A 22,207-nucleotide genomic window follows, 5' to 3' on the forward strand; every position below is an offset into this window, starting at 1 on the left:
GGCATGGACAGAATCAATGTTATACTGCAGTTCTTTGGATTGAACACTCTTAAACGAGTCCCTGCTGAGCTGTTTTTCATTTTTGGACTGACAGCTGAGTGGTCTCCTGGGGAAACTCAGAAACCTGTTCCTTTTCCTCGTAGCGTAAGTCCGGAGAAATTGTGACAGCCGCCAATGAGCCCTGTTTGCAGACTTGCATGAATATCTAGCAGTGAGTGCATTTCATTGTGTGACCTCATCCCTTTCAATGCTGTGCCCGCAAAAATCTGCCAGCTTTCCAGCTTCTCTGCCACGCCGGACCCCTGTATACAATATTGGGAGCTTCAGAGGCCAGGCAGGAGGAATTCATTATCACACAAAATAGCCCATTCTGAAATATTTTCTCCAACTGAAGAGAGTATTCTTAAAATCACCCCTCTTCCTTCTCTCTTTTTCGTAGAATGTAATTTTAATGTGATTTTTTTTTTTTTTATAAATGTCACTGTGGAATATGCAGGAGCTATAAGTGGTTTTTTTTAAGGAATCCCTCAGAATCAATAGGATTGCTAGGACTGATCCCTTGTGTTGGTGTCTGCTTGGTCCAGAAGACAGTCCTCTAGACTGAAAGTGGCACGGGCCATATATGTTTGTCTGGACAACCTAGGATATTATCGCAGCTTCCTCAGGTAACAGATTAGTCGGGGGAATGGTGACATTTGGTTTTCAATGTAGTTTGCAAAATGAGTGCATCTCCCAGTCATCTGCTTCTGGTCTTGTGAAAGGCTTGGGGAAATCCCTTCTGAGTGTCTTTCATTTTGTTTCCTTCTTATTTTATTTTGTCCATCTGCTACTTTGGCAGCTAATTTCATTTTTCTGTGCAGGGGAGAGCTGAATGTGAATATTTCTGTCGAGGGGTTTTTTGTTCAGTCTCCACTCAGTGGGTGTAAATATTAAACAGTCTCGTTTATCTTCAACAATTGTGACTAAACAAGAATAGTCAGACACCTATTCTCAGGCCTTAATGATGTCTTTAACTGATTTCATTACTTCTAGGTTATTCTGATTATTAAAGGTCAGACTTACAAAAAAGAACATGCAGCTTCCACCTTGTTTCTTGGAACACTGACCTGTCACATAAAAAAAACTGATTACCCTGAGACAACCATTCTAGAGCGGTCACATGTGGGTGGTCAGGTTGACTATCCCAGTTCAGCTCAACCTTCCCATCGTACCTCCCAGGGTGCTGAGTATGTGAGTGAGACTGTCTTGGAAAGTGTACTAGCTGAATACCACAGTGTAACATCCACCAATGCCGTGTGAAACAGAACATGTACCCAGACCAGCCCTGCCCGGATTCTTACAATGTTGTGAGAAAGTCTAAAGCAGTAATTATTTCAAGCAACTATATTTTAGGGTTATTTGTTGTGGCATGGCAATAGATAACTGCAGAACTCAGTGACACCGTAAGTTGGAACTGTGACCCCTCGCTTGTAGGGTACACGTTCTCCAGCCTGTCAGAGTGGAAAAGAGAGAGGGAAACACACAAGTCTCTCTTATCTGCCCGATACGATACTCCATTGGCTGCCACTGCTTCTAGGACTAAATAGACTGGCAGGAAAGGCTGCTGCCCAAACATCGTCTTCTTAAGTGAACTTTGAGTTATCTGACGGTGCGGGTTCTGGGCATCCCATCTGCATAGGAACGTGATATGAGTACTCAGTGGTAGATCTTCTGGCTTCTCAATTCCATGCCCCCCTTGCATAGAAGGCAGTCTTCTTGGGTGAGTTTATAACATGGTTTCTCAATTTTAGCTTTCGGGTTGCCCACTTGACCCAGAGGAAATTCACCCATCCTTGTTACGCTGAACAGGTGTTTTACAAGGTGCTCTTGTACCGTATGATTTCTCTGTCCTGCCATCTCCTTACAAAAGTATGTCCTCTGTACTCAGGCTTTGAGAGCAGATCATCCAGTCAGCTGCCAGAGCTGCTAGAGCAGACATATCGTCAAGAGATCAGAATGCTGGTCTTCCCTTTTTGGAGGACACCTGTTTTCTTTAGGGTGTTTCCTGAAGACTGCTTTCACGCTTGGCATCTTTTTTCTCCTCCTATACCACATCCGATTACAGTTACATTTGTTTCTCATCATTTCTTTCATGTCAGCTCTCATCTATTTTACTCATCCAGAATCTTGGGGGATAGCTTCACCATACTGTAGTTAGAAAATAAAGTTTAGTTTTAAGATCTTCGGCAAATGTGGTCAAAATGAATTGTTTGTGTTATAGACTATAAGACCTTCCTGAACCATTCACTCTAATGGCTTATACATAATAAGTGACAGCTAAGCAGAGACAGTTTCTTCAAATAACTTTTATTTAGCAAAGACATATTTCCCATAATAAAAGATCATTCATTAGAAAACTATCTAATCTTACTGAAACCTTCGTCTTAATACACTCACACACACACACACACACACACACACACACACACACACAACGCGCATATTTTTCAAAGTAGGACTAGTAGGCTTCTGTACCTTAACTGAAGATGAAAGTCTGCAGATAGTTCATTAATCACCTGTTCTGTAGTTCTGGAAGGTCTCTTTCTCCCCAGTGGCTATGTAGACCACCCAAACATCATCATTGCATGATAATGGCAGGTCTGACACCTCCAGTCAGAGCCTTGTGCTCCAACTTGTAGAAGATGAGACAAGAGTTTGTGCTTTCTCAGTGAAGTAGATTCTCAATTTTAGATTTTTCATATTTAGAGAAATTCATTTTCTTTTAGCTATCGACATGATTGGGGCACATGCTGGCTCTAGAGTTTACTTAAATGCAAATTAGGAAACCCTCATGAGTAGATTCTCATTATTTATGTTGGCCCTCACTGGGAAATATGTAGAACTGGGATTTCGACACATAACACATAAATACACACACATATATATATGTATATATATGCTACATATGTATATATGTCCATATATATCCATATATATAATCATTTCTAAAATATGTATCTCCCTGACCTGTTCTAGTATCTGTTCATAGACCACTGTATTTTAGAGTCCTCAAGGAAGTCTGCTGGGGTAAATGCTACGCATTCATGTGAAAAGTAAAGAGACTAAACACATACCTCATGATAATTAAGATTTACAGTAAGAATAGTTTATTGTGGGCTTTATTTTGCTTGAGTTTGCAGAGTTTAAAAGTAAAATGTATTCATATTCTAATGCATAAGGCTGTTTTCACCGATCAAACTAGCCAGCTAAGCAGGTAACCATTATCATGGTGAATGACTGAGAAATAGCTTACATTATACTGGCAAGAAGAAAAAAAAACACGTAAGTATACCTTATTGCACATTGAACTAGCATATGATAGAGCCTGACCCTTACATAAAAAATCTCAGGCAAAATGAAATGTTACAATGATTGAATAACTTTAATTCATTAAACAGCAGTCATTAATCAGTGTTGCTATAGTTGGAGGTCCAAATAATTTATAAGACTCCTAATAATTCTTTTATGCGTTACTGCTTTGCTGTTTTTATGATACTAATTCTTGAGAATCTTAAAAAAGATAGAAGCTCCAAAATTTCACTTCATTCAAATTATCAGAAACTATCAACACACAAATGTTTCCAATATATTTTTGGTGTTGCTGTAACAAATATCATTAGACAAAGATAATTTAAAATATCTACATTAAAGCCCTAAAACATATTTTATATAATTACAAAATAAACAAATTATACCAGAGACAATTCTTTTCTCAGTCATATATTTATCCAGATGGCAATGGATTGTTTGCATTTATTGTGGAACAGCTCAAGTATCAGTGAATTGACTCACTAACTGTCATTTGGGGAAAATTTTGTATGTAAATATATCATTATGAGTTGGGATCAAATTGTTGGGTAATTCTTTTTTTGAGGTTATTTGGCATATAAAGCTATTTTGTTATAGCTTCATTTTACTTCAACATAATGCATAGGATATCATCTTTGTATGTACAGAAAAATTAACCTCTGGCATTACTATCCATAATTCAGACTAGACACAAATTCATACATTTGTTGTCATAAGCTTGTCCAGAGTGTCATTTATATGCAAAACACGATTTGTTGTGGTTTATGAGAAAAACAAGATGAAGTCTATTCTTAAGGATATTAAAGTTTAGAAGTAGTTAGAAACTGACCAAAATAGAGACGTTTAGTAAGTTATAGCTTACTAAACAGAAAGAATAGATTTGTTTAAACAGAAAGAAATAGATTTTGTGGTACAGTTTTCTGAGGAATTCATCTGCCTGCATGCCACGTTGCTAGCCTTGAAATTATGTTCTTAGACTAAAGGAGAAGAAAGTACCTAATTTTTCTAGAATAATAATAAGCAATAATAATAATATAAACTAAACAAGTCTTGTAGCTTGATATACATTAAATGAAGATGAAGATTATGGTCCACACTGTGAGTGGTAGGAAATGGAGGCTCAGAGTTATTTCCTTTGCAGCCCCTGTCACACCTGGGGTCGTGACCGAAAGATAATGGGAGTCCTGGACTCTCTCCTTGCAAAACAGAATCCACAGGGACAGTTGCTCACTTGCCTGTGCTTTATTAGATATATTTTAAGTAAGTTGTTAAACTAGTCATAGTGACTTTCATATGCATAAGTACAAAATAGTAAAAACTTATTTATACATTTGCAACATACATATAATTAAATTGAAATTATTGTTAGTCTTGCTATCTATCTATCATCACCATATCTGTCATCATATCTATCTATCATCTCTATCTACCTGTCTGTCTATCTGTCTACCTAGGTATCTACCTATCTATCTACCTGGGTCTGTCTATCTATCTACCTACAGTTCTGTAGTGAATTGGCATGTTTCAGAAATTTGATATATACCGACTCACATTTATTAACTATTTGTATAAAATCACCATGTTTACTTATTTTTCTGTGATTATATTAAAGAAAGTCACTTGAGAAGAATTTTTTTTTTTTTAAATTATAGAGAGTTGAACATGAAGTGAAATGGCATCTATAGTCTTGTTGACCATAGGTGAAGGAAAATACACCAACAATCAACGTGCTCGTGGGTCATGATCCACAGAAGTTTCCTGGTTTATTGGTTGTATTGAACCCACTTTTGCTTCTCAGTTTAGTCTGTTTTTGACATTCATATATTTCATTTGCTAGAATGTACTAGGCTCTGTGTTAAACTCTGGAGGCTTAAAGACAAATATGACTCAGCTCTTGCTCTCCAGGAATTCAGAATATCTAAGGGCTTTATGGTATTGCAAATATTTAAAATTAATAATAGGTTTTCTCTAGTGTGTTCATTGAGAGGAAAAAAAAACTGGCTGTATTTTTAAAGGTTCCTTTTTCTTCAGAAATCAGTTTTTTTTTAATTTTTTTAATGTTTATTTATTTTTGAGAGAGACAGAGACAGAGCTTGACTGGGGGAGGGTCAGAGAGAGAGGGAGACATAGAATCCGAAACAGGCTCCAGGCTCCAAGCTGTCAGCACAGAGCCCGACGCGGGGCTTGAACTCAGAGACCGCAAGATCATGACCTGAGGCGAAGTCGGACGCCCAACCGACGGAGCCACCCGGGCGCCCCTAGAAATCAGTTTTTGTCACCAACAGACAAGTAATATTTGACTTTGGCGTGGGTTTATATGAGTAATTTAAATCTGCTTGATGGATTGCTTGGTATAGATGCAGATCATACTACTGTAATTGAACAGGGCTATTGTTAGATAGCGTTTATCTTAACTTGTAATTTAAAAGTGAACTAATTTAAAGAGAAAAGAAAAAGAAAGCTTGTGTTACTTATTCACTGTATCATGCTCAGTTTGCACTATCATTCAGGTTTTTGTTGTTGTCACAGAAAGCTAAGATTTTGTTCTTGACATTATGGTAGTCGCAATTTAGTGCACAGTCACAAAATTGAATTTTTAACCCCTGTAGGTATTCAAAGCAGATGTCATTAAAATTTTTTTTAACGTTTTTGTTTATTTTTGAAGGAGAGAGAGAGAGAGCATGAATGGGGGAGGAGCAGAGAAAGAGGGAGAAACAGAATCCGAAGCAGGCTCCAGGCTCCGAGCTGTCATCACAGAGCCCGATGCGGGGATCGAACCCACGAAATGTGAGATCATGACCTGAGCCGAAGTCTGACGCCTAGCTGGCTGAGCCACCCAGGCTCCCCAAAGCAGATGTCATTTTTAAATGAGGAAGCCTAATAGCTCCAGTGTATTTTAACATACTAGGAACCTTTACAGTTTTCAAAATGTTTTCAATTACATTTCTCACTGGTTCCTGCAAATATTCTATTATTTGGCCAGTATTTATTGAATATTTAGTACAAAAAATTATAACTGTAATTTGATCCTCGAATGTGAACTGGGCTTTCTCACAGCATGGTGGCTAGATAGCAGCCCAAGTGTTACTCTTCGAAAGTAAGTGATTATCACACACATGGGCAGATCTCAGGCAGTGTCTTCTTATTCTTTGAGTTCACTGACCGGTATCATAGAACAGTGCAAAGCATAGTGAGAGGGCTTGGATTCCAGTCTTGACTCTGACAAGAAAATGTAGGGCAAGATCACACCAAAGTTTCCTCACCTGTAACTGGGGATTGATAGATCTGTAATTTTCAAACTTGTAGATAGATTATCAGGATACTTCATCAGATGAAATCTTATGTGGAATCTTGATATTCTACATTGAAGAGAGCTGTGGATAAAGCCACGGTCTTCTCTTTGCCCCTTTATGCAAAACCCCCCACACCGAGGAGGATGGCACCAGGGACCTAAGTTCCTATCAGTTCTGATTTCCCTGTTAAATTTAAAATATATTTTTCCCATCCATGAGAATGAATGTTTTTCCATTTCTTTGTGTCCTTTGCAATTTGTTTCATCAGTGTTTTACAGTTTTCAGAGTACAGATCTTTCACCTCTTTGGTTAGGTTTAGTATTGCACTATATGTTAACTAACTGGAATTTAAATAAAAAACTTCTAAAAAGTAAATAAAATTTAGTTTTCCTGGGACTTATTAAAGGTTACAATGCTAGTTACTAGTGAACCATTTCTGAAAGAGATTTCTGATTATAAGTTCCAAAAATGGGCATACTATGTCCTTCTCTTCTCATATGTTCTTCTGACAGTGAGGCTGACATTCCTTCCATAAAGAATTGGGTTCTGTCAGAACACCTGGGTAGCTCAGTCGGTTGGGTGTCCAACTTTTGATTTCCACGCAGGTCATGATCTCGTGGTTTGTGGGTTCAAGCTCTGCTTCAGGCTCTGTGCTGGCGGTGTGGAGCCTGCTCTCTCCCCCTCTCTCTCTTTCTCTCCCCCTCCCCTGCTCTCTCTCTCTCTCTCAAAAATTAATAAAGTAAACATTAAAGAAATTTAAAAAAGAAAAAGAATTGTGTTCTATCTTCCTTTCCCTTGAATTTTGAAGTGGATTAGTGACAGCCTTGACTAACATAGAGGAGGTGTATTTCTATGTGACCGTCTTAGGTCATAAAAGCAAGAGTTTCTGTCTGATTTCTTTTGTTTTTAAAATACTTGCCTTTGAACTTTAGCCACTATGTGCATTGCAATGAAGCCCAGTCTACATAAAGAGACCATGAATGAATATTCTTGTCTATCCTTCCACCCAGACCTCTAGCAAACCACCAGCATCAAGTAACAGACATGGGAATAAATGGAACTTTAGATGGGAAAAACACCAATTTAGGAAGAAATACAAGTTGTCTTTCCTTTCCTTTCCTTTCCTTTCCTTTCCTTTCCTTTCCTTTCCTTTCCTTTCCTTTCCTTTCCTTCCTTTCCTTTCCTTTCCTGCCCTTCCCTGCCCTTCCCCTCCCTTCCCTTCCTTCTCTTTCCTCCTTCTCTCTCCTCTTCTCTTCTCCCTTCCTTCTGCTTTCCTCCTCTCCTCTCCTCTCCTCTCCTCTCCTCTCCTCTCCTCTCCTCTCCTCTCTCCTCTCCTCTCCTCTCCTCTCCCCTCCCCTCCCCTCCCCTCCCCTCCCCTCCCCTCCTCTCCTCTCCTCTCCTCTCCTCTCCTCTCCTCTTGTCTTTTTCTTCCTTTCTCTATGGCTTAGGTGCATTTTATTTGTTTTCTTTCAGAATTATTCTACAAAAGAACTAAGTTAAAACTCAAGTCTTTGTCAAGAGGGTAAGAACAACTTTGTCTTTCCCAGTGCCCACCACTTGTCCCCGTGTTCCTCAGTTGTGTCACGGCTGCAGTGCATGTGGGTAGAGCGCTTACTACTTTCATCTCACACCTAGCCCCAAAACGGAAGAGACCCATCACCTAGTGCCCCCTGCCCTTAGCCCCCTCCCTCACAGATTGGTCTGGGTTACAGGAGTCCATGGTAAGAACTGTTGGGATCCAGTAGGAGTTCTGAATCCCAGAAGGCCATGGTGAGGGCACAGCCCGCGAAGAATACTTACTCATCTAATTTGTTGCCCCTGTGAATGCTGTTGGGCCCAGTGCAACAGTCACAGAAGCAAGCTGCACATTCTCTGTCCAGATAGAACCAGGACTTGCAGCCTTAGCCAGAAGCTGAGTAATATAGTGCAGGTAAATACAGTCATACTTGAAGGGGCAATGACCATCCTACCATATGAAGAACCAGCATTGGATTTGGATGGTCCAAGCCTTGAAGCTCCTGACGAGTTGCTTCTTCTCAGCCTTCTTGCTCGCCCAGAATTTGTTGGGGCTGATGTAGCTAGAATGGACATGATACAGGGGACAGGCCCTGAAGATGTCTTGTGGGAAGTCCTGTCACCTCTTTTGCCAGGTGCACAGGCAGCTAGGCAGTGGGCATGGGTACAGCCTGGCAAGATACCTCTGACTTGTTCCACACCCTGTCCATGCAGATGCCACATGTGACGCCCTGACTGTCCTGCTCCCTCTCAAGGTCAGGACTGAAATGGGGTCATGAGCTCCCAGGCAGGGTCTGCCTTGGGCTGAGACTCCTGAGAGTAGTTATGATCCCTGTCATCAGATGATGGAGTCAGGGACTTCCAGAAACAGCCACCAACCTCCCTGCCTTGCTGTGCAATCCCTCCATGTCAGGCTCTGTGCCCCAGCAGCCCTGCTCAGCCCTCGTCCAAAAGCACAGAAGTCAGGTAAATGGACCCCGACTCCCATTCCAGGCCACCAAGGGCTATGAGTGCTTACGGCTCTATCTCCATAGAAACAAGCTTCCCAAGGTGTCTGGGTGGCTCAGTCGGTTGAGCGTCCAACTTTGGCTCAGGTCATGATCTCATGGTTTGTGGGGTCAAACCCCTCTTCGGGCTCTGTGCTGACAGTCAGAGCCTGGAGCCTGCTTAGGATTCTGTGTCTCCCTCTCTCTCTGCCCCTCCCCCACTTGCACTCTCTCTGTCTCAAAAATAAATAAACATTAAAAAAAAAGAAAAAGAAAAGAAACAGAAGCTTCTCTGGAAATAGGGACACTTTCCTGTAGTGAGTAAACATTACCTGGATCACTAGTGACAAGCCCCTTGGACAAAGTTTCTGCATGGTGGTTAGGAGCAGGGACTGCTCTCCCCACCATGGATGCTGCCTTAGGGCCCCGCAGGGTCCATTCCAACTGAAGCCCTAGAAAGAATCCTTCTTTCTTTTTAGTATATATTTTAGTATTTCTTATCTCCTGGATTAGTTATCTATTGCTGCATGATAAATTATCATACAGTTTCTTTGGGGCAGACATTCTAAAAGGGTTCATCTAAAAGGAATGGCTTAATATCTGCTCCAGGAAATCTGGAAGACTTGACAGGGGACCTGGAATCTTCTGAAGGCTCGTGTACTTCAGAAACCCAAAGTCACTGAAACCTTTTACTTTCTGCAACTAACCAAGTTGCAAGGAGCTATGTCAGTCTTATTATCAAAGAAGACAGCATATTTCAGATTCATTCAAATGTTGTATCAGTGTTTTGTTCCTTTTTTTGTTGGAGTATTCTTTATTGTACGGATATGCCACATAATGCTTATCCATTCACCAAATATATACATTTGACCTGTTTTCAATTTTGAAGTATATACCTAATACTTTTATGGCTATGTGCATACAGGTTTTTGTGTGGACATTTATTTCATTCTCTTGGGTGTAGAGTGGAATTGCTACCTTATAAGTTCATATTCAATGTTTATAAAAAGTTCCAATCTATTTTCCAAGGTGATTATGCAATTTTATATTTCCATCAGCTGTCCTTTCTATCAGCAATCCATTTGATTTCTCTGAGCAATGATTTGTGAATTTCAGTTTATAAGTCCTGCATTTATTTTGTTAAATGTATTCCTAAATATTTTATTATCTTTGATTTTAATGTGAATTGAATTTTTTCTCAATTTCAATTCTAGTTTGTCATTTGCTGCTATTAAGTATGTAATTGCCTTTTTTAATACTACCCTCTTATCTCATGGCCTTGATATACTCCCTTATTATATCCATTAGTTTCTTTGGGGATTCTTTAGGATTTCCTACCTATAGGGTCATGCCATTTTTTAAACAAAAGTAGTTTTATTTCTTTCTTTCTGATCTGGATACTTTAATCTTTTTTTAAAATTTATTTTCACTTAATTGCATTATATAAACCCTCTAGTACAATGGTGAATATAAGTGGTAAGACCAGTCAATTTTGCACTGTACCCAGTGTTAGAGAGAAAGCATTGACTTTTTCACTGTCGAGTATGATGTTAGCTATGGGCTTCATGAAGAGAGACTACATCACGTTGAAGAGCTTGCCTCCTATTCATTACATTTTTAGAGGATTTAAAAAAATTATGAATGGCTGTGTGATTTTGTCAAATGCTAAAATTGTGAATCTTTTTGATATGGCCATGTGTTTTTTTGTTTGTTTGTTTTCTTCTATTAATATGTGTTGTCAATTGATTATTCTTGGACATTAAATGAATCCTGTATCTTTAGGATAAATGCTATTTGGTCATTATGTAGTAATTTTGTATGACCTGGAAGTGATTTGTTAACCTTTTATTAAGAAATTTTTGTACTTATGTTTATGAGTGAAAATAGGTTATACCTTTGTTTTCTTGTGATGTTTTGGATTGGCTTTGGTATCAGGATACATACAATGAATTGGTATTTACTTCTCTATATTCTGAAAGTTTATGAAGAATTGGTATTATGTGATCTTTAAAAAGTTATTGAATCCCCCCAGTAAAGGCATGTTTGCATGACTTTTTTTTCTTGGTTTCAGATATTTTTAATTACAACTTGATTTTTATTCATTTGTTTAATGTATATTAAGATTTTGTATTTCTTTTCAAGGTCAATGTTGGTAATTTGTGTCTTTCTAGGAATTTGTTCTGTTCATTTATGTTGACTAGATTTTTTGGCATAAATTCATAATATTCTTTTATAGGAATTTAACTCATTTATGATAAACAGTGATTTTTTTACTTCATTCTTTTTTTTTGTAATTTGAGCTTTAGCTTTTTTTTCTTAGTTGAAGCTGCACTTGAAAATACTACTAATAAACAATTCTATAAAAACTGAGAACAAACTGAGGGTTGATGGGGGGTGGGAGGGAGGGGAGGGTGGGTGATGGGTATTGAGGAGGGCACCTTTTGGGATGAGCACTGGGTGTTGTATGGAAACCAATTTGACAATAAATTTCATATATTAAAAAAAAAAAAAAGGAAAATACTACTAATAAACAATTCTAACTGAGACCGACTCAGAAAGCTAAGGGAGCTGACTGAGATATTTTCAAAGGGTGGGGAAAGAATATTTAACAAATATCTTTGAAGGGATTAAGGATAAAAATAATTTCCTGATTTTATTGTGTGAACTAAAAACTATTAATAAGTTAGTTATGAACTATAAAGCAACATGGATCAATAATAATTGGATTTAAGCGATTTGACTACTAACAGCACAGTAACTAATCATGTAGGATTTTGGTTATTTCAATTTTACTAAACTTTTTTTTAATTTCATTTTTTTAAATTTACATCCAAATTAGTTAGCATACAGTGCAACAATGATTTCAGGAGTAGATTCCTTAATGGCCCTTACCCATTTAGCCCATCCCTCCTCCACAACCTCCAGTAACGCTCTGTTTGTTCTCTGTATTTGAGTCTCTTCTGTTTTTGTCCCCCTCCCTGTTTTTATATTATTTTTGTTTCCCTTCCCTTATGTTCATCTGTTTTGTATCTTAAAGTCCTCATATGAGTGAAGTCATATAATATTTGTCTTTCTCTGACTGACTAATTTCACTTAGCATAATACCCTCTAGTTCCATCCACATAGTTGCAAATGGCAAGATTTCATTCATTTTTACTGCTGAGTAATACTCCATTGTATATACCACATCTTCTTCATCCATTCATTGATCAATGGACATTTGAGCTCTTTCCATACTTTGGCTATTGTCGATAGTGCATGTGCCCCTTTGAATCAGCACAACTGTATCCCGTGGATAAATACCTACTAGTGCAATTGCTGGTTTGTAGGGTAGTTCTATTTTTAATTTTTTGAGGAACCTCCATACTGTTTTCCAGAGTGGCTTTACCAGCTTGCATTACCACCAACAATGTAAAAGAAATCCTCTTTCTCCACATCCTCACCAACATCTGTTGTTGTCTGAGTTGTTAACGTTAGCCATTCTGACAGGTGTAAAGTGGTATCTCATTGTGGTTTTGATTTGTATTTCCCTGTTGAGTGTTGAGCATTTTTTCATGTGTCGGTTGGCCATCTGGATGTCTTCTTTGGAGAAATGTCTATTCATGTCTTTTGCCCGTTTATTCACTGGATTATTTGTTTTTTGGCTGTTGAGTTTAATAAGGACTTTATAAATTTTGGATACTAACCCTTTATCTGATATGTCGTTTACAAATATCTTCTCCCATTCTGTCGGTTGCTTTTTAGTTTTGCTGATTGTTTCCTTCACAGTGCAGACACTTTTTATTTTGATAAGTCCCAGTAGTTCATTTTTGCTTTTGTTTCCCTTGCCTCTGGAGATGTGTTGAGTAAGAAGTTGCTGTGGGCAAGATCAAAGAGGTTTTTGCGTGCTTTCTCCTCAAGGATTTTGATGGCTTCCTGTCTTACATTGAGGTCTTTCATCCATTTTGAGTTTATTTTTGTGTATGGTGTAAGAAAGTGGTCCAGGTTCATTCTTCTGCATGTCGCTGTCCAGTTTTCCCAGCACCACTTGCTGAAGAGACCGCCTTTATTCCATTGGATATTCTTTCCTGCTCTGTCAAAGATTAGTTGGCTGTACATTTGTGGGTCTATTTCTGGGTTCTCTATTCTGTTCCATTGATCTGAGTGTCTGTTCTTTTGCCAGTACCATACTGTCTTGATGATTACAGCTTTGTAGTATAGCTTGAAGTCCGGGATTGTGATGCCTCCTGCTTTGGTTTTCTTTTTCAAGATTGCTTTGGTTATTTGGGGTTTTTCTGGTTCCACACAAATTTTAGGATTATTTATTCTAGCTCTGTGAAGAATGCTGGTGTTATTTTGATAGGGATTACATTGAATATGTAGTTTGCTTTGGGTAGTATCGACATTTTAACAATATTCTTTCTTCCTTTCCAGGAGCATGGAATCTTTCCCCAGTTTTCTTGTGTCTTTTTCAATTTCTTTCATATGGTTTCTATATTTTTCAGTGTATAGATTTTTCTCCTCTTTGGTTAGATTTATCCTAGGTATTTTATGGTTTTTGGTGCAATTGTAAATGGGATTGCTTCCTTGATTTCTCTTTTTTTGCTTCATTTTTCATGCGTAAATGCAACCAATTTCTGTGCTTTGATTTTATATCCTGAAACTTTGCTGAATTCATGAATCAATTCTAGCAGTTATTTGGTGGAATCTTCTGGGTTTTCCATGTAGAGTATCATGTCAGTTGCAAAGAGTGAATGTTTGACATCCTCCTGGATGATTTGGATTCCTTAAATTTACTAAATTTATATTTGAATTTCCTCACTAAGTATTCAGTGATAACGAGTTTCTACATGGCAAAATGTTGATAATCATGCTCATGCTAAATGGTGTCTAAACAAATTACATCATTGTTGTCCCAAATACAGATTAGCCGAGTCAGAAAAAAATGGTCATGATTTCCTCAACATCATTTTCTGAATTATATGCATCAATGAAAAAACTCTGTATTACTCTAATAAATTACATTCTCTTGTACGAAGTTCAGTGCTTACTTGAGTGCAGTAGTTCTTGAACAGAGTTGTTACTGCTTCCCCAAGTGGCATTTAAACACATAAGGTCACATTTTGAAACCTTAATTATGAAAGAATTTACAAATATACAATAGAGGAGATAATAATATAATGAAATCCATAAACCCATCGCTCATTTTTGACAATATGAAGTGTCATTTTATAGCTGTTCTATTTTTTTCCCTCAATCCTTATTTGGGCCTTTATTTTTTTAATTGCCACAATGATGACCGGTCACGTTTAATTTTAAGTAACTCCACAAGTCCTCCAGGGCACAGGAAGATCTCACACAACAAATTGTATTAGCTAAATTACCAAAAGCATCTTTTTGAGAAATACTTTTAATAATATGATGTTACAATAGTGATTATATTTTTGTGACCTATTTACTCATTAGGCAAATGTTAAAATCTATATTGCAGAAAGATAAATAATTTGAAATGACCAAAAGGGAATTTCTCATGGGTAAAAACTGGCTTAAATTAATTTGAATACCATGCTTACACATTATAAAGGTAAATCTGCATTAAAAACACAATTGCACCAGAAGTCTCAACCCTTTTGGAAGACAGCCGATCCTCACCCCAGCTTCCCAAAATAAAACTCTGGTCCTGGAAAAACAAAATAAAAATAACAGTTTCCTTTTTATATGGCCTCAGGACTTATACTTCGATACTTCACATGTAAAATGGAAAGTGGAGCATGATTTTTGTGTTGTATAGAAGTTGAATAGGTGAAGTTAGTCACATGAATTTACTAAACCAATCTGTAACATTAATTTCTTGTCTATTTTTTTCAATAGCTAAATACATTTCAATTTTTTTCTAATACACAGTATGTAACAGAGTTTAAGAGCACTAATTTGGAACTAAGAAACCTGGATTCAAACCCCATCTTGTTAGTTCCAACTTGTGATTTTTGCATGAGTCACATCCCCTAACTGCTCCCCAGCATTCTGACACTATATGTATCACTATATACTGTGAACCCTAAAAGCGTTCATCTATGTAACATGTTTTAGAATATAGGTACACTGTAAGCATTACATACTATTAGGCATTAATTCTGTTATTTTTTATAATCTCTAGCTTTTCTTAGGCATGTGAACCAAGTTTAACCAAATTGCTGACTTTTACCTACATACTATGCTATAGGAGTAATTAACACCAATAATAGATGTGGAACCAAATAACCTCCATGAAATTCACTTGGTAATACAAGTAATGCAATTTACCAAAGGTGATCTAACATTTCGTATAGCACCACCTCCTATTTAATACAACCTATGAAGTAGGGATTATTAGTACCTTGTGTTTTACATGAAGAAACTGAGTTGAAGGTAGATCAGGTAACTTGTGAAAACAACCAGACATTTTCTATCAAATAAGATAATTCCCTCTGGCCAATATAAATTGTTAAATCATAGATAATTTCTGCATCCTTCACCAAGATTACCGATACACCTTCTATAAATACATCCCATATTACAAAATGCACCATTCATCCTCTCTTTGTGTTATCTGTGTCTGTACTGGTACATGATGACAGATTTCACTGTGTCACGTGTGAATATGTGAACATTTATTACGATGCTGTTTATAGCGCCTATTATTTTCTAATAAATTTTAGTACTGCAGGATCAACTTAGACTTGTCAGAATCACTTATGTATTGGGATCTTGTATGCTTCTTTAAAAAAATTCAGAAAGAGGTCTAAAAGAATACTAATATTATGAATCTTCAACAGCACTGCGATGAAGGATTTAACAGTCAGTAGGGAAGTCATGGTGCCATATACATGGTACTTGGATTTCCATAGACCTGGGTTTGAATCTTAACCTCCCATAATCCTGCATGTGTGACTCCGGGCAAGGTCCTTCAACAATTTGAGGCAGTTTATCCATATGTGAAATTTAATAAGGTAAAACTTTATAACAAATAAGGTAAAAGGTGCATTGTTACGCCTTACTAATTTAATTTTATCTAGTCTTCTTCAATAAATGACAGGAGGCAGATAATATATCAGGGGCTGGAGCTACAACTTGTGATTGGATTTTGGCAGAAACTTTTTCAAAACAACATTTTTTTTTATACTGAAGGAAGAAAATCTTGTTTATTCTTTCTTATCACCAGCAAGCAATTTTATGGTGTATATTAGCTTTCCATAATCTATGTCTTTTACTTCCTTAAAGCTGTATTTTAATTTTTACTTTTGAAAAGCCCTCTCTCCTTCATTCTTCTTGTAATTTATCATCCTTTTCAGGAAGAATCATTTTGAGAGAACTTTTTAAACATAGATGATCCTACTCAATAAAGTTTTAATTATACGGACACAACATAGAAAACATGTTTTATCCAGTGAAAATTATCACTACTGGTGAAGATTGGTTCTGTGAACTAACTCTTGTATGATGGCTACACGTTTGACAAAATACTAGCCAGATGGTTGACCTTATCTTTGGCGGTGAGTGAATCTCAGGGATGAACCCTGATACAGTTCACTCCTGGTGCTCTGAGAGCAAAGCACTGATACCTTACTTATCCATCCTTTTATTGTTTATATTTGGAAAAACACCTCAAATTTTCCCATAAAAGAAGGATCCCTTAGATTCTATATAATGGCTAATTAAAAAAAAAGTTAAGACCATTTACTATAAAAGCAATAACTGACCAGATTTTATAATTGTCTGTTTTTTTTTATGTTTTCAATAGGTAACCCGTTATTAAGCAGCAAAGTCAACATATTGATTAATGTCTTAGATGTCAATGAATTTCCTCCAGAAATATCTGTGCCATATGAGACAGCTGTGTGTGAAAATGCCAAACCGGGACAGGTAACTTATTCATATTGTTAACTAATAGCATATGAAGACCTACTATATGCATGTGTTTCAGGTTATAAGCCCACACATGAAAAGACACACACACACACACACACACACACACACACACAGATATGTGTGTGTGTGTGTGTGTGTGTTTACATTAAAAAAAACCCACAATGGATAGTAAATTCAAAAGTTAAGGGTGATTTATGGATGTACAAGTAACACCACAGGAGATAAAGTGATGCTAGCTTAGTGAACATTCTTTGTATGACTAAAAAGCCTAGGATTGCAGATCTGCTCTGTTTTCCTTTCCTTTACTGTGGAATTTCCATGGACTCTGTGACTATAAAGAAGCAAACAAATTGAGAATGCATTCTTCTAGTGTTTCTTGCTTTGGTCACATGCTTTATGAAGAGGTACAGAAAAGCGCTATAGCCCATTAAAAATTTAAGGCTTCTTTCTTTGGTGGCCTTGAGTAAAACATCTGGGTTACTGAAAATCTCTGAATTATATTTTCCTTATTAAGTCAATATTGTTCTGATTCTAGTGGGAGATCTCATGAGGGAGGACACCATAGATAAAAAAAGTTATATCAAAATCCTAGAGTTAATGTGAGTGGTGTTGGGTAGCCAGTTTTTGTTTCTATACTATTACAGATGAGTGGGTAAAATAGCATACCATGTTATAATGTAATATGATGGCATGATATGACATGATATGATATGATATGATGAATCAAGAATGAGCAAATGATGAGAGTGTGTCAGAAATAATAATATGATTAACCCAATACTGTGCACCTAGGTCCAAAGGAAAAATAGATCAGTATGCTTGGTTTGCTTTCTATTTTAATCACCTTTAAATAGCATAACTATTCATTTAAATAAATTTGAAGTTTTAATTCTTACAGAAAAATTTTAATATTTCAAACACTATCATTATTCAAAAAGATCATTCTTTAATCTTCAGTATTTGTTTCAATTTGAATGCATTAAACTGATTTGTAGCAAATCTGTCCCATAATCCTAATCCTGTGATGTCCACTAGCTAGGTAGCTATTAAATTCAAATTAAATAAATTTAAAAATCAGTGATCTCTTTCACACTAACCACATTTCAGTTGCTCAATGGCTGTATGTGATGAGCGGCTACCATTTTTTTTCCATGTAGATATACAATATTTCCATCAATACTGAAACTTCTAGTGGCTTGTGTTGCTCTAATCCTTTCTCTGATAATTTGGAGAAAGGATTAATTTTATTACAGCATGACTTGTATAGTCAGATTTCCCATTTGATAAATTTGCATCCTTAACTTTGAATAGACGCAGAAATGCAGAAAAAGGTTTAACCCTCTATCCCCTTAAATGTACCCACAAATTACATGGGATAAGCTCACTGCCTGCTTTAGTGTCTGAAATAGAAGCACCTGAATAAATGTTTAACAAATAATAAACTGATTTGTTTATTTGAGAATGTATTAAGAGGTTTTCTGAAATTCCACAGTGTAGCAATTTCTCATTTTCCAGACCCCTTCACCCTCACCCCCATAACCAATCCTCTACTTTTTTAAAGATAATTAGGGATTTAATTCTTTTATACCAATCAGACTCTTGTAATGCACACAATGAAAGTCCTTCGGATATAGAATTCCATTCGGTGCTTCTCTGCTTGTCTAGTAAATGAGTTTAAAAAGTTGGGAATAGTAGAAATGACCTGAGGTAACTTGTTTTTCTTACATCTGGACAAAGTGGTAGGTAATCCGTGGGGTCCTTGGACGCTCTTTTTCTAATAAACATCTGTTGGGCTTTCTACTGGGTCACATTTATGTACAAAGCACAACCCTGAAATATTACTAAGTTTTAAGGGAGTGTGGAATGTGAGCATTTTCTGCTTCTGACCGAACCATCTTCCCATTGTCTAAGAATTATGCATAGGAGCTGTCTATCTCTTCTGGCCTCTAATTGAATATGTATGTATGCAAGTATGTATACGTGTATATATGTGATATCTGTCAAGAGACAACAGGAAAAGAAAAGGATGATACTATCTAAATCAACAATGGTGAATCACTGAAGTGTGAGCGGTTTTTTTACTTAGCGTAATGACTCCCAAGTGTCAATTCCAGATAAGTGACAGTTTATACCAAAATTTTCTTCTCTGCTGTTTGAAAGGACATTGCTTCATTCTAAAGTTATGTTCTTGATATTTTTTGGTGTTAAAGAACTTTAATTTAGTAAGTGATTATGCTTGCTGATAGTAGTTAATGGCAAAACAAAACAAAACACCTGGCAAATCAATCCCTTAATAATTTACAGAAAATTTATGGATGGGAACTATGATCTGATTAAGCATATGGATTTATGTGAAGGAAAGTTGAAGTTTGATAGAAGTGGGACCGATTTACACTGAACTAGAGACCTGGATTTCTCATTAGAAAATCAATTTGTTGGGGCGCCCGGGTGGCTCAGTCGGCCAAGCGGCCGACTTCACCTCGGGTCGTGAGCTCATGGTCTGTGAATTCGAGCCCCACATTGGGTGAGCACTATGCTGTCAGCTCAGAGCCTGGAGCCCGCTTCGGATTCTGTGTCTCCCTCTCTCTCTGCCCTTCTGATCATGCTCTGTCTCTCTCTCTCTCCTTCAAAAAATAAACCTTAAAAAAATTAAAAAAATAAAGTAAACCAATTTTTCAAATTACAAATTACCAATACTGCTTCAGGCACTAAATTTCCTAGTAGGTATGCTTATGTGTGAATGTGTGTATGTGTATGTAAGCCTACATGCACACAAATATATGGGGAGGTAGAACATAGTACTAAGACTGGTTTTTAACCATGAAATGAAAACAAAAAGTATCAAATAAATCACATGTTTAGGGGCCCCTGGGTGGCTCAGTCAGTGGGTTGTCCGACTTTGGCTCAGGTCATGACCTCACAACACGTGAGCTTGAGCCCTGCATCCCACGTCGGGCTCTGTGCCGACAGCTCAGAGCCTGGAGCCTGCTTTGGATTCTGTGTCTCCCTCTCTTTGCCCCTTCCCAGTGCTCTCTCTCTCTCTCTCTCTGTCTCTCAAAAATAAATAAGCATTAAAAAATTAATTAAAAAAATAAATCACATGTTTAATGTCATTGTGCTAAGACACGATGTGTGCTTTGCCCGCTGTGACCACAATGCAGTACTTGAAATGTAAGGTCTTCCTTTGGCAAATTCAAACTTAGTCTAAAAGAGTCATCACCTGAGCAGTCCTCTGCCCTCGCCCTCTTCTACACACAATTCCTGAAATTCTTTCTGATGCAAAGCCATTGCATATGTTAATAAATAAAACCTCAAAGCCATTATAAATTGGTTATCTGTGTAGTGAATTATCAATTTCACAGTTTGGCTCTTAGAAGTTATTTTTAATCTCCAAATTCTTAAGGGCACTTTACTGAAGTGTCAGAATTTTAACTACCAGACATACAACCTATGGGAGAGATTTAGGAAAAATTTTAAACACGATGGTTAGTGTTTACTTCCTAAAAACATTTTATGAGAATGCAATTAGCATTCTGGCCCGTTGGGGGGAAACAAATAAAAGAACAAAATAGGATATACATCCTTTGAATTTCTCTTTCTCAACATTTTATTTATTTATGAAAATAAAATTCATTCTCACAAACGTAACTATACTAAAATTTTGCTGTCGCAAGGGCTTTTAAATAATCAGCGATTTTCTTTCCAGTAAGCATTTTCGTATTTATGTTAGAAAGCATTTATTTTATTTAGTTTAAAATGCAAGCAAGTGCATTTTATTTTTTTTTATTTTTTTTTTAATTATTTATTTTTTAATTTACATACAAGTTAGTTAGCATATAGTGTAACAATGATTTCAGGAGTAGATTCCTTAATGCCCCTTACCCATTTAGCCCATCCCCCCCCCACAACCCCTCCAGCAACCCTCTGTTTGTTCTCTGTATTTAAGAGTCTTTTGTGTTTTGTTCCCCTCCCTGTTTTTATATTCTTTTTGCTTCCCTTCCCTTGTGTGCATCTGTTCTGTGTCTTAAAGTCCTCATATGAGTGAAGTCATATGATATTTGTTTTTCTCTAATTTCGCTTAGCGTAATACCCTCCGGTTCCATCCACATAGTTGCAAATGGCAAGATTTCATTCTTTTTGATAGCCGAGTAATACTCCATTGTATATATATACCACACCTTCTTTATCCATTCATCCATCGATGGACATTTGGGCTCTTTCCATACTTTTTTTTTTTTTTTTTTTTAATATATGAAATTTACTGTCAAATTGGTTTCCATACAACACCCAGTGCTCATCCCAAAAGGTGCCCTCCTCAATACCCATCACCCACCCTGCCCTCCCTCCCACCCTGCCCTCCCTCCCACCCCCCATCAACCCTCAGTTTGTTCTCAGTTTTTAACAGTACAAGCAAGTGCATTTTAATTTTATTTTGCTTCTTAGTGAGAATTTTCAATGCTGTTAAGCTTTTTTTATTTTTATTTTAATTTTTTTTAACGTTTTATTTATTTTTGTGACAGAGAGAGACAGAGCATGAACGGGGGAGGGGCAGAAACAGAGGGAGACACAGAATGGGAAGCAGGCTCCAGGCTCTGAGACATCAGCCCAGAGCCCGACCCTGGGCTCGAACTCAGGGACCGTGAGATCGTGACCTGAGGTGAAGTCTGACGCTTAACCGACCGAGCCACCCAGGCGCCTGAAGCTTTTTATTTATGCAGATATTGATTTGGAATTGGCCCAGACCCTATAATTGTACCTGCCATTACGAACTGTAAATGTTTAGATATTTGTTTATAAAAATTATTTGTAGGGGCGCCTGGGTGGCTCAGTTGGTTAAGCGGCCGACTTCCGCTCAGGTCATGATCTCACGGTCCGTGAGTTCGAGCCCCGCGTCGGGCTCTGTGCTGACAGCTGAGAGCCTGGAGCCTGTTTCCGATTCTGTGTCTCCCTCTCTCTGACCCTCCCCCTGTTCATGCTCTGTCTCTCTCTGTCTCAAAAGTAAATAAACGTTAAAAAAAATTTAAAAAAATTATTTATAAATAATTGGTCCACTGATATGAATCTTAAAAAAAGTCATTTATCTCTCCTTGCATGCATCACTGAATAAACTTACTAGCCTGGGATGTCAAGTTACCTTTGAAATTCATGACTGACTTCAAGTTTCATCTCAACTTTGTT

The 22,207-nt window shown here is 37.3% G+C and overlaps 1 protein-coding gene across 1 annotated transcript in view; it reads left to right on the forward strand.

Annotated features, from left to right (window-relative positions):
• CDH12 (cadherin 12) overlaps positions 1-22,207 on the forward strand; it is a 287,396-nt gene that overhangs the window by 256,892 nt on the left and 8,297 nt on the right. Inside the window, exon 9 of the mRNA XM_042908231.1 lies at positions 16,902-17,023. Within this exon, the coding sequence (XP_042764165.1) occupies positions 16,902-17,023 (122 nt within the window). The remainder of the gene's footprint in view (positions 1-16,901; positions 17,024-22,207) is intronic.

Source organism: Panthera leo, chromosome A1 (genome assembly GCF_018350215.1).
Source record: "Panthera leo isolate Ple1 chromosome A1, P.leo_Ple1_pat1.1, whole genome shotgun sequence".
Taxonomy (NCBI): domain Eukaryota; kingdom Metazoa; phylum Chordata; class Mammalia; order Carnivora; family Felidae; genus Panthera; species Panthera leo.